This window comes from Nyctereutes procyonoides, unplaced genomic scaffold (genome assembly GCF_905146905.1).
Source record: "Nyctereutes procyonoides isolate TBG_1078 unplaced genomic scaffold, NYPRO_anot_genome, whole genome shotgun sequence".
Lineage (NCBI taxonomy): Eukaryota > Metazoa > Chordata > Mammalia > Carnivora > Canidae > Nyctereutes > Nyctereutes procyonoides.
Genome location: NW_026575122.1, coordinates 28,595,731 through 28,612,015, shown reverse-complemented (window position 1 = coordinate 28,612,015; position 16,285 = coordinate 28,595,731). Strand labels below are relative to the sequence as shown.

Below are 16,285 nucleotides of genomic sequence, written 5' to 3'. Positions count from 1 at the left end.
AGGCAGTCAGTATCTAGATTCTATGTACTTAACCAATCCATTATTCTGTTTTTGCAGCACCTGTTCAATAAATCTGAATGATCGAATAAATAAAGAAAAGGAGGTGGGGCTGGCTGGGTGGCTCAGTAGGTTGAGCGTCTGACTCTTGATCTCAGTTCAGGTCTTGATCTCAGGGTGTGAAGTCAAGCCCCATGTTGAGCTCCATGCTGGGTGTGGAGTGTACTTAAAAAAAAAAAAAAGAAAGAAAAAAAGAAAAAGGAGTAGTTGTATATTGTATATGCTTTTCAAATTTGGGGATATCACCTATTTGTACATTTGACAAATATTTTCTGAGCACTTTCTATATGCCAGGTATTATGGTATGCACAGGGGATACAATGTGCATACCATAAAAATAAAACAGATGTGATTCTTGACCTCAAAAAGCTTGTATAATCTAATAAAAGAGAATAGATTAACAAAATGTGAAAATGAGCAAATATATTATTGTGAACCATTACTTTCCTTCCTTTTTTAAAAAAAGATTTTCTTTATTTATTTAGAGAAAGAGGGTGAGTGTGCATGGGTGTGTGAGTGGGGAAGGGGCAGAGGGAGACACAGAATCTTCAGCAGACTCTTCCGCTGAGCGAGGACATCATGACCTGAGCCAAAATCAAGAGTCAGATGCACTCAGTCGACTGAGCCAGCCAGGTACCCCACTTTCCCTCCTTCTAAGGTGGCAGTCTAGAGGCATAGCCACTATCATGGCTACACACGATGTTTGGTTTTCTTTTCAATAAGATGTATCCTTTCAGGTAATCAGAGTATCACCAGTGCCTGTTCTATAAGGTATACTTTTAGGTAATGGAGTCTTGATGACAACATTTCCTACACAGTGACTTTTTAAAAAATATTATAGAGCTGTCATCATTTCTTTGTCTTAGCTGGGAGATGAGAATGGAGGTGCTGAAGCTCCTATCGGTGGTGGAGCGTAGCATTAGGAAGAGTTACCCAGTTGTTGTCTCAGGACTCAATCCCTGAGTCTTTTCATCAACTGACCCAGAGAACCAGAGAGAAGTCAGAGATGCAGGGGGAGCCAGAGCAGTTGGCCACCTCTGTGGACTGAAAAGGAACATATTAAGGAAGGAGTGCTATAGTATGATGACCTAGAGCACAGAGTCTGGCTTAGACCTGGGCTTGTACTCTCACTTGCTCACTTACCATGTGGATTACAGCAGCCTACTTGTCTACTTGGGGTCCCTTTCCCTCCTAGGTTAAAATGGGAATAATAATAGCACCTGCCTCAGAGGTTAGCATCAAGTTGTTGTGAAGATAATGCATATGAAGCAGATCTCAGTGACTGTGGTATTTGGATTTCAGGGGAGTCTGGGCATCTGAGTCATCATAGTTGTTATAAAACCACAGTGTAGAGTTTGTCTCCTCTGCCTAGTGAAATTCAAAAGCTGAGCGGATGCTGATAGATCCATTTAAAGCCATCTTCTCTGTAATGCTTTCCACAATCTCATTCAAGGCTTGTAATGCTTTCCACAATCTCTCATTCAAGGCTTTTCAGCACTGCTTATTTGTAGTTCATTCATAGCACTTCTCCCAGGGTGACACACTATTGCTTGTCAGTATTATTTTCCTACCTGACTTCTGTTTGCTAGTGTTTGAGTTGTATTAGTCTTCTCCCTCTTCCACCCCTCAATTATTGGAATGAGGGTATGTGAATTCTCTATTGAAGGAAATTAGTACTGAATCTGTGGCACAGTAATGTAATGCTTTCTCTTGCAGGGTATAATAATTCTGCCATGTTATCAAGGTCTGTATTTTTTTTAAGGTTTTATTTATCTATTCATAGAGACACAGAGAGAGAGAGAGAGAGAGAGAGAGAGAGAGAGGCAGAGACACAGGCAGAGGGAGAAGCAGGCTCCATGCAGGGAGTCCGACCTGGGACTCGATTCCGGGTCTCCAGGATCACACCCCAGGCCGCAGGCGGCACTAAACCGCTGCGCCACAGGGGCTGCGCAAGGTCAGTATTTTTTTTTTTTTAAGATTTTATTCATTTGACAGAGACAGAGAGAGAGAGCACAAGCAGGGGTACTCAGAGGGAGAGATGGAGAAGCAGACTCTCCACTGAGCAGGGAGCCTGCTGTGGGGCTTGATTCTAGGACCCTGAGATCATGACCTGAGCCAAAGGCAGATGCTTAACCAACTGAGCCACCCAGGCGCCCCAAGGTCAGTGTTTTTGACTCCTAGTAGCAGTAGCCAAATTGGTACCAGTTGAAGTTCCTCAGGAATACTTCTTAATGATGAGAGATTTTTTTTCCTTCGCCTTAAGGATCAACTTCTGTTTTTCTGCTTATTTTTCTTCCTTACTTTGTAGAGGAAGAAAAAGGCAAAAAAAGAGTTAGGAGGTAAGTGATAAGTAGGATGTCTTTTAAATAGAATCACAGATGAGAATGAAATTTACAGAGAGGATTAGAAAGAGGAGTGATGTTGGGAATCTGTTGGGCCTAGAAAAAAACAAAACAAACAAACCACAAGAACATTTGGCTTTCTGGAACTTGAAAAGAGTAAAGACTTATCCAATAACAGTTGTAAGTCATCATGGATACGGATTTCTAAAGCTTAAGGAATAAAATATTTTGCAAAATTTCCAGATCACAAATGATTGGCACAGTTCTCTGGAATAGCAATGCTTTATATTGAGAATCTTCAAACATCTGAAATCTGTCATTGCTTGAGTATTATCAAAGCCTAAGGATAATTCACCAAATCCCAGATTCACCTATAGAATCACCTTGTGGTTCATGATAAAAAGAAAAAAAAAAGGGCAGGGAAGAATTTGTAGTTAATTACTAGGTCTTGGGGGTGCCTGGCTGGTTCAGTTGGTTAAGTGGCTGCTTTCCACTCAGGTTGTGATCTTGGGGTCCTGGGATTGAGCCCCACATCAGGCTCCCTGCTCAGCGAGGAGTCTGCTCCTCCATCTCTTTCCTCTCCCTTTGTCCCCTTCCTCATGCTCTCTCTCTCTCTCTCAAATAAATAAAAAGTCTTAAAAAAATAATTACTAGGCCTTGGTCTAGAAAATGTACAAAGCACACAAGAATGGTGATGGAGTTTTGACGGGAGTGGAGGGACTTGAATTCTTTTGCAACTGGAATGTGCTGGAACTTCCCAACGGTTTGAAAGAATGCCTAGAATTCCTTTTTCTATTATGGCCACTGTTATTTCTCACAGAAGCAAGTGAATCTTCCCAAGCTGCCCTGGTTCCAGTAGATGAGTCCCCAGCAGGCTTCTGGGGAGCAAAGCTGGCCAGTGCACCATGGTTTGGGCACTGAGGGATCCCTGTGTTTCTCATGCAATAGGTGTTAGAGCTGTTATAAATCTTTAAAGCCAACAGGAAAATTAAGAAGTATGGCACAGAGCAGGACCTTGTCAGCTCCATAATGGGTGGTGGGTAGAAGAATTCTGCTACTTCCCTTGAGGCACTTAGTATAACTAAAAAAAACAAAAACAAAAACAAAAAGAAAAAAAACAAAAAACCCCACAAAACCGCCTGCTTTGTGGTCATTATCCAATTATAACAGGTTTTCACTTGGAAGAATTTAGTCATGTATTGCTTTCAGTTCATCTGGGGGGAAAAACAATGTTGAATTCAATCAGGATGAGGGGTCTGTGACCCTCAGTGATGGAAAAAGACTATTTCTCTTAAATCATTTAGGGCAGTGAGTGCTGTAGAACATGGATAGAAAGCAGGGATTATTACAATTATCTTCTGGAGGTCATCCCCCATTAGAATGTGAGCTCTATGAGAGTAAGGATTTTGTTGTGTTCACTGCTATATCCCCAGGCCCCCCCCCCTCTGTGTGTGTGTGTCTCTCATGAATGAATGAGAGAATGAATCTTTAAAAGATTTTATTTGTTTATTCATGAGAGACACAGAAAGAAAGGCAGAGACACAGGCAGAGGGAGGAGAAGCAGGCTCCATGCAGGGAGCCCGATGTGGGACTCAATCCTGGGACTCCAGGATCACACCCTGAGCAAAGGCAGACGCTCAACCGCTGAGCCACCCAGGCATCCCTGAATAAATAAAATCTTTTTTTTTTTAAAGAACTCTTTATGTTGTAGGGTATTTATTGTTTGTTTTTTAGACATGTGTTATTTTATTTTCTGTTTAAAAAAAGGAAAACACGTAAAGATATTCAATGGGAATCTTGCAAATCAACTCCAGCCAAAATGAGGCTTTAAACATCACTTCTCAAATAGCTTTTGCCTAATCTTACCAGATAACATTTGGGGGCAAGTTAAAACTTGGAGCTATCTTTTCTAAACTTGGTCTTCTTCACCGAGACATTTGGTAAAACCTGCACAACTTTGGAGGATGCTAATTAAGTGTTCTTGTAGCTACTCCATTAAAAAAATGTATTCATTGTTTGTGTTTTTGCTTCAAACTGCTTAGAGTAACATTTATCAAAGCCGGAGCACATGCTGATAAAAATATCCAGTTTTGCATTCTCAAATGTTATAAAAAGCTCTCTAGGTTGCTGAAGGTCACTGCTGGACAAGTCTCCATGCGTCAGAGGTTGGAGTGCGTATGTGTATGTAATGTGAGTGTTTCTGAGGTTAAGGAATAGAAATTTGCTGTGATGGATTTCCTTGATTTTTCTCTCCATACCTATCAAGGAAAGGATAATCCCTGGTTTTTATTTCTTGTTTACAAGAATGGGAAAGAAAAATGTGAAGTCTGCGTGGTTTATTATTTTATTTGTGGTTGAATCCTCATTTCTGAGAGAGGGCAAGTTAGGTGGTCCCCTCTGTTTTCCTTTCTCAATGTCACTGCTTTTTCACCTTTCTCCTTACTTTTTACGCCTCTGACTAGGGTACAATTAGGAGGCTGCCTAAGCAGCCTGATTTATGAGGCATTGAAAGGCACATCTGACCAAAAATAACTCTTTCACTCGCCTGCCATCAGTGCCTGAAATTCCCATGATAAGAATCACCCATTAAAAATTTTCTGCAGACACGCATGGTTTATTTGGGTCAATAAAGCATTGTGTTTGGGAGAAAGAGGAAAGTGGGAAAATGGGAAAGTATCTCATTAGAATGATTTTATCTTCTGAATCTCTCAGCCTCTTGGTCAAGGGTAGCATCTTAAATCAATATACTATTTAAGGCTGAAGGAAATTGGGAATTAGAGTCTTGTGTAGGATCTTCTTGTAGACTAGAGCAGTGTGAAGCCAATGAGCCTTGGGGAGATTCCCCAAACTAGACTGAAGAGCTAAGATATCAAAGACACATTTAGATATTTCACAATTCTGTTTAAGGCCAGGTTAGGAAGTAGGGTACCTAATAGCTGGAGGGATCTCCTTTCAATTCCCCTTTTCTACCATCTTAGTCTTGGGTAACTATAACAAGACTAATGATTCTTTTATTCATAAGATAACATTGTGATGAAGGCCAAGTAGACTTATGACCAGAGGGAGATACATTTGGAGAAACAGAATTAATGATAAATTCTATGACTTTGTTGAGACTATTCTGTAAAAGTGTCTGGAGTGATGTTTCTGGTATTGCTAAATTGTCCATTCCTGGTCCTCATCAGACCTTCTGAAACAGATGTTCTGAGGTAGGGGCCTGGGACTCTACCCTCTAACAAACATGTCTGCTCACTTTTATGAACACTATTCGAGAATCACCAGTTAAGAGGCATTAGTAGATCATAAGGTGGCTAATTTTTTTTCCAAAGATTTTATTTATTTATTCATGAAAGACACACACAGAGAGAGGCAGAGACACAGGCAGAGGGAGAAGCAGGCTCCTTGCAGGGAGCCCAATGTGGGACTCGATCCCAGGATTGCGGGATCATGCTCTGAACTGAAGGCAGACGCTCAACTGCTGAGCCACCCAGGCGTTCCTAGAGGTGGCTAATTAAAGGTTCAAATGCTAGCTAGCATGGCTGCTTACTCACTTTATGACCTCAGACAAGCTATTTAATCCTCTGGTTCTCAGTTTCCTCATTAGAATAGCGACTTTGCAAGGTTATTGAGTGAGGTCTGAAAAGTCCTGTGAAGTTAAGCACAGCACCTGGCACCTACTAAGGGCAAAAGTGCTAACCATTATTATGATGAGTATGTATATTGAAAAAGACTCCTAGACAATGCTTACTGACATTAAATATTTTATGGACTATTTACTTTGTAAAAGTAAAGTAAATTTAAAATTCTGTTTCAGTATATGGTAAAACCAATTGGTTTCCTAATTTCCCAATTATAGTTACCTAAGGTTTCTCTGTTGCTTTATTACCTTTTGCTTTTCTGTCTCCTCAAACATAACTAACAGCAAGAAACTTGGATGGAAAAATTTCATAATAAATATTCAGAACTATCTTGCATAAATCATAGTATCTCGCAATGGAAGAATTGGTTAACTGAGTATGTTCTACTTTGAAATATTTTGCATATTGTTACTAGAACAGACCACCTGATTTATTATTTTTTATTAACAATATTTTATTTATTCATGAGAGACACAGAAAGAGAGAGGCAGAGACACAGGCAGAGGGAGAAGCGGACTCCATGCAGGGAGCCCAATGTGGGACTTGATCCCGGGACTCCAGGATCACTTCCTGGGCTGAAGGCAGATGTGCTTAACCCCTAAGCCACCCAGGCGTCCCCCAACTGGGTTCTATACCAGCTGTTGCTTTCCTTTATTTTTTAATGTAGTTTAATACTTTAAAAATATTTTATTATAAGTAATGTCTACACCCAGCTTGGGACTTGAACCCACAACCCTAAGATCAAGAGTTGCACGCTCTACCAATAAGTCCACAACATGCCCCTATTATCTTATATCTTTACCCCTTTTTCCTGCCCCTTGCTCTTTCTCCTTGGTTGATGAAGTGCCTACATTCTCCATTTTTTTCCGTTTTTTTGTCTTTCTCTTGTGTAATGTCTTCTCCTTCATCTTATAAGCAGAATTACTCTACACAGCTAAAGTCAGAGCTGAGAGAATTTATTTGGAATGCTGTTGAATTTCATAGCAGCTTATTCAGAGTTGGTATCGATAAATACATAAGCAGGCCTATGCCTAAAATAGATCTCAGAGTGCCAAACCAAAAGGATAACAGCAAAGGTAAAAAACGGACTCTTACTAGTTTATCTTGGTATAGATTACGGTAAACACTATTACCCAATGGCAATGTAAAAATGAGAAAGTCAGTAGAATATTATGTAATTGCAGGGTATAGTAAATGGGATACATTATAAAGTGGAGTATGGAGGAGGAGATCTGGGAGAAATGCTGACTTTCAGTGTTCTTCCTTCAACTACGACCTAAAAGACACGGCCAATGAGGAAAATGGTGCACTTGGCATCACCTCCCATGCATTCCTTTCTAAAGGCCAGAATCCCTTTTGAATGGTGGAAATATGAACTCTGGGAAGTGGAATTCTTAGGTTCAAATCCAGGCTTCACAATTTTAAGCTGAGTGTCCTTGGACGATTTACTCTCCCTCTGTCTTGGTTTCCTTATTATAGAGATAATAATGGCATACATTTCAGGGGTGCCTAGGAGGAACAAATGGGAATAATACTTAGAAAAGCACGTTGAAAATACCTACCTTGAAGTAAACTCTCAATTATCAATTGCTGTTAGTGTTATTATCTTTGTTTTTTTTTTTACTCACTAAGTTTAAAATATCCTGACAGAGGAGGTGTGCAGGGAGTTTCTGGGCAGACCAATTTGCTTGTACTGTGTGAATTTACACAGTAGTTATTTTTCTTTCTGGGAAGTGAAGAAATCCCTGCCTGGCTGCTGTTCACATCTTTATTCAGTGAAGTGCACTATGATTTCTAGTAAATCTCAGATATTTCTGCATTTATAAATTAATTCATTGCTAATCCACCTGTAACTACATATAATGAAAACAGAGATGTGTTCAGCATGTACTAAAATTCTCCCTTTACAGCATGCGCATCTCAATTCTGGAAATATCTATTTGGCCCAGTGCATCTTTCTTTCTCGTGATTAACATTCTGCTTTTGTTGTTGTTGTTGTTATTCAGCATTTGTGAACTGATAGTAAATCTGGGAATTTGTCACTTAAAATATTGTAGGTCTCGTACATAACAGTAATGGTAAGTAGAGGAATTTTTAAATCCCTTTGGCAAAAGTGTAAGAAAGCAAAGAAAGGGGCATCATATTTCAAAAAGTATTTTCAGACAAATCATTCTCTGAGAGACTGAAAATAACATCAGTCATGCAAGACACACCCTTTTACTTCTATTCCATTTTTATCATATCAATCTCCTTTGCAAAATTGAAGTTGTTCATAAATATTTTCCTTCCAAACTGTGGGAAATAAGTCATGAGTAACTTTGGCTCTTTGATAAAGTTAGGTTAAGGGACTGTTTATCACTGAAACAATGAACACAAAAGCAGTTCAATCCTGGGGCCTCTGACAAAACTCCTCAATACCCAGGCGGTACTCATGCTCCTTGTTCTCAGGCATTCCAGGGGAGTGGCTACAGGACAGCCTGCACAAGGAATTTTCAAATACTTGAAAATTCTTTCCAATTTTCCCACCCTTCAGAGTTGATAAGTCTCTGATCCTTTAGCAAAGGATTTGTTCTGCAAGAACCCAAAGTATCCCAAAGAACTATGTTTACCCATAACAAGCCTAGCTCTCTGTTTAATGTAGCCAGAAGGACACTGCTTTTTGGACTCATGGTCACATCCCCACAGATTTGACTTCATTTGGTGGACGCTATTAAAAGATTATCCCATTATTGAGAATTTCCATTGCATCACATTCTAAATATTAGTAACGTCCCTCTATGGGGAAAGTGATGTAATGAGAGGGCATAGACTGATTTGACCTCAGGCAAATCATACAGATAGGTATGTGGACTAATTGGCTGACTAATAAAGCCCAGTGGTACAGGGAGTAATGCTCTTGGGGCAGAGACTTTCCTAGTAGTTCTTGAAAGAGGTAAAGCCATAGAAGGAAGTTTTATATGACTCTGTTGCCTTGGTCCTGTGATGGTTATTTTGAAAGCTGCCAAGGAAGAGAAAGTATAGATAGGAACTATGGCAGAATGATGGAATGATGGAATGGGAATGGAGCCATGAGTAGCTTGCTGACACTTAACAGGTGGGGAACATAGCATTTCTTTTCTTTTCTATTTTGGAAGCCAAATGATGCTCATAAGGAATTAAAACTGCAGTTGAGGGCTGCAGGTGATTTAAGAATGAAGATATATATTTTTAAAGATTTTATTTATTTATTATGAGAGGCAGAGACATAGGCAGAGGGAGAAGCAGGCTCCCTACCGGGAGCCTGATGTAGGACTTGATCTCAGGACCCAGGGATCACAACCTGAACCAAAGGCAGACGCTCAACCACCTAGCCACCCAGGTGCCCCAAGAATGAAGATACTAAGAAACAGTTATAACAATGATTTTTTTTCAATGTTACCAGAAAAAAGTTTTGAAAGAGCACCTAAGGAAAAAGATTCTAGTTAAAAAGGAATGAAAAGACATAAAGGGGCTCAATAATTTGACAAACTAGTTAAAATTAAACTTTTAATTATAACTTTGCTTGAACAAACCTTACAAACAATTGATTACATTTTAATTGTTAAAAAATAAATTACAGAAGTAGTACATGATCAATAAAAGAATGTCAAGCACTATAGATATATGCAAAATAAAAAGTGAGAATCTCTCTTCTTTCCCTTACAGGGGTAAATACTGCTATAATCTATTTATCTTTCAGGCCCTTTAGAACACTGTATATATTATAAATGTGTTTTAGGGTGGGTGCTATGACTATATGTATTCTGCTATTTTTAAAAAAGATTTTATTTATTTATTCTTGAGAGACACACAGAGAGAGGCAGAGACACAGGTAGAGGGAGAAGCAGGCTCCATGCAGGGAGCCTGATGAGGGACTCGATCCTGGACCCTGGGATCATGCCCTGAGCTGAAAGCAGACACAACTGCTGAGCCACCCAGGAGTCCCTTTTTTAAAAAATATTTTATTTATTTATTCTTGAGAGACATAGAGACAGGCAGAGACACAGGCAAAGGGAAAAGCAGGCTCCTTGCAAGGAGACCGTGCAATTTTTAAAAACTTAATATATTATGTACATTTTTCTACTCTTAAAAAATAGACATTATTTGTATTCTTCTTAATGGATAATCAATTATTTAAATAAGCTGAAATGGATTGCCAGCCAAGACTCCTTGGCAATTGTGAAACTTAAGCAAAATTCTATATTGGATGTATTTAAAATATTTTTCTTGATGTGATATACTTGCTGACATGTTTGATAATTGCTTGTAAATGATGCCCCACTAGATGGCATTCCACTTACCAGGATAAGATAGGAAAAGATAAGACATGCCACAGGTTATAAAAGCAGATTTCATGAGAATATGTATAGTATAATTCCAATTCTATAAAAGGTATGTACATGTGTAGAAAGCAGTCTAGCAGCCTAGATACTAAAATGCTAACAGCTGTCATTGCAGGATGGTTTAAATGTAGGGTTCTTTTTTTTTTTCTTTCCTGATATGGTTTTTTGTTTTCCTTTTTTTTTTTTTAAGATTTATTTATTTACTTTAGAGAGAGTGAGCATGAGCAAGAGGGGCAGAAGGAGAAGGAGAGATAATCTCAAGTAGACTCCCTTCTAAGCATGGAGCCCACCATGGGGCTTGATCTCATGCCCCTGAGATCATGACATGGCCAAAACCAAGAGTCAGGTGCCTAACCAACTGTGCCATCCAGGCACCCTAGTTTTCTGTATTTTCAACAATGAGCTTCCATTGCTTTTTAAAAAGTAAATGTAGTATAAAAATGCATCTGATAAAAGTTCATGTACAAAGACTATAGTAACTAAACCCATCTCAATTAGCTTCCACTCTATAGCCATACCTCAGAGTAAAAGAGTATAAGTACCAGGCCCTTCTTTGATTTTCCTAGGGAATTAGTTTTGAGTTCCCTCATTAAGATAAAGTAATCTTTAGCATCATTAAAAAAGTTGATCAGGAAATGAGACAAAAATCGGGAAATCATATTCCTTTATTACATATATGAAATATAAAAATTAATATATATATATATATATATATATATATATATATATATATATAGCAAGTCCACAGGACCTCAGGAAAAAAATATGTTCTGTATGTGAAGTTAATTTTATGGCACTGTGGTTTATGTTTTGTATATTCAAGTACAGAAGAAACTGTATATATTGTGGTTATGCATGGGTACAGAAGATGAATAATAATGGAAACTGTAGTTTGGTGAACTATCACATACATTGTGTCAAAAAATGAGTAAATATAATGGCCATATACTGTTAATAAAGATAAGGAAGAAACTGTTTCATTCAGGTTTAAATACTAAACACAAAAATAAATTCTGTGTCTACAATAATTTTTGCAGTGTATACAAGTGCATTGCAAATAAATGAGCTTTTAAAAATTTAAAGTCCATTTCCTCTTCAAGCATTTCTACACTTATGATTTCTTCTTCTTAAATTAAAGTCTCATCTTGTTTAGTTTTTAAAAAATATTTTCATCATGGCTGGTATCTGTGGAATCTAACTTCTACCCTGAAGCTGAGACTTCATATGCAAACATGTTCTCCTTTTAGGTTCCAAATGTTCAGAGCTAAAACCATACGACTTCCTTTTGTCCACACATAGTGGCAGTGCTTCTGTTTCAGTAGGTTTTTATACACGCCCTTTATTTTTCTTTCCGCCAACAACAGTCTTCAAACTTTCACAACACAAGTGGTAGGTAGTAAAGTGCTTTATACAAGGAAATACTATATACATGTGGAGAGGTTCCATTTAACACCCCACAGACCAAAGTTCACACACATCACACAAAGGAAGGCTCTTTTTTAAGAGAAACCTTTTTTGATAGTTGGGTTGGGGAGTCCTTAAAATCTCCTTAATTACTTTAAGTAGCACAAATATAAGTAACATATCTGAAGCTGGAAGGAGTTAGATGTACTGCCCTTAATGGATTACTGCTAAATATCATACTGCTATTAAAAATACTCTTAATAGTTATGAATTACAGAATCAGTCCCATAGAAAGCAGGTATCAGCATAGGATTTCTCATTTGTCTTTATGACACAAACTGTATTTAAACATGGCCCCCCAAAAGACGGATTAGACAAGGCCCATGAATTGGAATATTTCTGTATATTTTGGCACTTAAAAAATTCCAGTTTCATTTTTGAGGTCTCCTTTCCATTGAGTTTGTGTTTCGTACATAGAGAAGTGCCATTATGTGTTATATACCTATATTGCTACTTGCACTCTCTTTTCAAAATATCCATGACTTTTCTTCCAAGGGATGGTTTCCAGTGCTGGACAAAACTTTTCATATTCACGACTAGTTTGCCTGTTCTTACATCTTCATGTCCTGCCACAAGGTATTCCAAACCTAAAAGAGAACAAAGTTAGGGGCTACACAGTATCATAATTTGTTGAAGGGGGTAGATGTGATCTCAGTGGTTTCAAATGCACAGTTCATGGTTTTATATATTCCTAGTTGAAATAGGGAGTCACAGGCAATGACAGCTGGCACTGATTAAGCATTTACTCTATGTTAAATGTTTTGCATGTATTATTTCATTTAATCTTGAAAATAACCCTAGGAAGTAGGTATTATTTTTTTTCTGGTTTTACAAATAAGGAAACTAAGGCCTTGCAAGATTACAAAGCTTGTTCAGTGTCTCCCAGGGAATAGCAGCACTTGGATTTAAGCTCAGGTCTGTCTGGCTGTAGAACTTTTACTTTATACTGTACTACCCTCCATGATAAAGAAGTGAGGATTCTGTGGGTACTTAGCATACTGCCATAAATTAGTATTTCTTGGAGTCTCACTATGTATGGTATTGTATATTGAGGATTTCTTTTTTTTTTTCATTTTTTTTAAATTTTATTTTATTTTTTTTAATAAATTAATTTTTATTGGTGTTCGATTTACCAACATACAGAATAACACCCAGTGCTCATCCCGTCAAGTGTCTCCTTCAGTGCCCGTCACCCATTCACCCCCACCCCCCGCCCTCCTCCCCTTCCACCACCCCTAGTTCATTTCCCAGAGTTAGGAGTCTTTATGTTCTGTCTCCCTTTCTGATATTTCCCACACATTTCTTCCCTTATATTCCCTTTCACTATTATTCATATTCCCCAAATGAATGAGAACATACCCTGTTTGTCCTTCTCCGATTGACTTACTTCACTCAGCATAATACCCTCCAGTTCCATCCACGTTGAAGCAAATGGTGGGTATTTGTTGTTTCTAATGGCTGAGTAATATTCCATTGTATACATAAACCACATCTTCTTTATCCATTCGTCTTTCGATGGACACCGAGGCTCCTTCCACAGTTTGGCTATTGTGGACATGGCTGCTAGAAACATCGGGGTGCAGGTGTCCCGACGTTTCATTGCATCTGAATCTTTGGGGTAAATCCCTAACAGTGCAATTGGTGGGTCGTAGGGCAGGTCTATTTTTAACTCTTTGAGGAACCTCCACACAGTTTTCCAGAGTGGCTGCACCAGTTCACATTCCCACCAACAGTGTAAGAGGGTTCCCTTTTCTCCGCATCCTCTCCAACATTTGTTGTTTCCTGCCTTGTTAATTTTCCCCATTCTGACCGGTGTTCATAAAAGTGAAACAACCATTTGGGAAAACATATTGGAAGAGACTTATGACTTATACAAAGTAATACATATTTCCTATAGAAAGTCCATACATTTTTGGAATATAGACATTTGTTTGTCATATTTAAAGAAAAAGATGAAAAAAAAAGATGAGACTTCACCAGATATTTGTAATTCAAAATTATTTTCGGGCTTCAAATAAAAAATTTTGGCTAATGTACAGAAAAATGAAAATACAATCTCATTGTCTAGACAACAACAAAAAAATGAAGTATGTTAATCTCCTTCAGTAGATGTTTGTAATAATATCAATATTGGTCTTCATGTTCTGTCTCCAAATGAATGAGGCCATATAATGTTTGTCCTTCTCCGATTGACTTATTTCACTCAGCATAATGGGAAACGAACTAGGGGTGGGGGTGGTGGGGGTGAATGGGTGACGGCACTGAGGGGGGCACTTGACGGGATGAGCACTGGGTGTTATTCTGTATGTTGGCAAATTGAACACCAATAAAAAATAAATTTATTATTAAAAAATATCAATATTGGTGTTTTGAAACAATTTTCTTTAACATTATAGGACAGAGCAAATAAGTAATTACATTTATAAAAGAAAACTTTCCAAGATAAACATATACTTTAAAACTTAAGAGAAAATACTAGATGTTAATATTAAACTGAAAATATCAATTTAAACTCATGGCTTTGTATCTAAATATAAAAATTAATATATATTAATAAAATATATAAAATAAAACATATATACATATGTATTTTTTTAGAAGGCCTCCCAGTAGCAATGAACACCTATAATGGACATACTATGGTCTCAAATTAAACAGATCTCACTAAAAACAAAACAAGGCTTCTTGCAGAAATGCTATTACAGGTTCAGGGCAGGAAAATACAGAGTAGCATGGGATATCTTATTGTGCTAAAAAGCATGCAAGCTCTCAAAGACTAATGGGGATCACTGTAAAAGGACATGGGAGCTAGGAAGAAAAGGCTACAACTTGTTAAAGTTGTGATAATTTGAGCAACAAGGAACATAATAATTGCTATCTATTGAAACATACTGAATCAACAAAAATCTGTAATTTCAAAATGATACTCAAAAAAAGAGAAATTCAGAGAAAAACTAATTTGTCATCTTTTGAGGTAGCTGTTAAAACCTTACTTACTTTGAAAAGTGAGTACTTTGGGAGTTATAGGGAAAGAATTTAGCACTTATCCTGTCTTTACAATAGGAACTGTGAATAGCAGCTATAGGTTAACGGTAACCTATAGCCCAGCTTGAAAGGGAAAATCCCTTTACAGAAGAATGTCAACTAGTAAATGAGGGGAATCAGAAAAACATCTTTTCTCAAGCTCCAATGAAATAATTGATTCAGGAAGGATTGCCCGTTGGTGGTAACACCATTAAGTCAATGGTTAGTGGGAAACTGAATATTTGTATCATGATGAAGTTATACCACACTCATTATTTTCTAATCTCTAAAGGGAAAACAGAACTGCCCAATGGAGAGATCAGACTGTCATCATTCTAACCAATGGTCAAGTTTAGCAACTCTGATGGTGGGTTATCCAGGTCCTATGTGTCTTCTGATAGGATTTAACATGAAGTCCATACCCAGCAATATCTCTAATGGATTCTAGTAAAAATGTTTGTCTTGGATCTATCAAGCTTTTCTTTAGAGATTACAAGAAACATAGGAGGTAGAGGGACAGGCTAAATGACACCACAGGAACCAATAAGACAACTATAGAAGGTAAGATAATCTACAGGACATTTGGCCTGGATTCTTCAACACTAATAATTTCTTCAACAACAATTAAAAAAAGGAACTGTGCTTGAATAAAATATACTTGAGAAACTTTAAAACCAGATACAGTGTGTGATCCTGGATTAAATACTGACAAGGACAAACCAGTACTAAAGGACAGTTTTGGGCTAGTTAGGAAATTGGAATATCGTCTGAGTATTAGAATGTGTGAAAAGAAACTATAATTGAAGGCAATGATCACTAACTGAATAAAGTAGGTTGTAGAATGGAGCATACTATGATTTTATTTTGGTGAAAAAATACAATATATGTATGCACAAAGACCTTGCAGGATTTGCACTAAGCTGTTAACAGAGAGGATCTCTGGAGGTAAGAAATGTGAAACTAACTTTTCCTCTAAATTTTTATAATGTACACGTGTATACATTCTATAAGGAGAGGGTTATTTAAAATATTATTAAAAGAAATCAGCCCTAAACTTAAAAATATCTATGATGGTGTTTTCATTAAAAAAAAAAAAGAGAGAGAGAGAGAGAAAATAAAGGGAAAATAATGGTAGAGATTTTAAGCACTGGAAAGCACAAATGTTAAGATGGATTATAAGGTATTTACATTATTTAAAGAGTAGCCTTGGCATCTGTATGAAAAGAATCCCAGTATTTCAGTATTTAATTAATGGGCTAATTATTATTATTTTTTTAATTTTTATTTATTTATGATAGTCACACAGAGAGAGAGAGAGAGAGAGGCAGAGACACAGGGAGAGGGAGAAGCAGGCTCCCTGCACCGGGAGCCGGATGTGGGATTCGATCCCGGGTCTCCA

The 16,285-nt window shown here is 37.7% G+C and overlaps 1 protein-coding gene across 2 annotated transcripts in view; it reads right to left on the bottom strand.

Moving 5' to 3' along the window:
- Positions 1-11,045: 11,045 nt before the first annotated feature.
- NTN4 (netrin 4) overlaps positions 11,046-16,285 on the bottom strand; it is a 121,974-nt gene continuing 116,734 nt past the window's right edge. For both annotated transcript variants that reach the window (XM_055336500.1, XM_055336501.1), the window contains exon 10: positions 11,046-12,449. In XM_055336500.1, the coding sequence (XP_055192475.1) occupies positions 12,313-12,449 (137 nt within the window). In that variant the 3' untranslated portion in view covers positions 11,046-12,312. The remainder of the gene's footprint in view (positions 12,450-16,285) is intronic.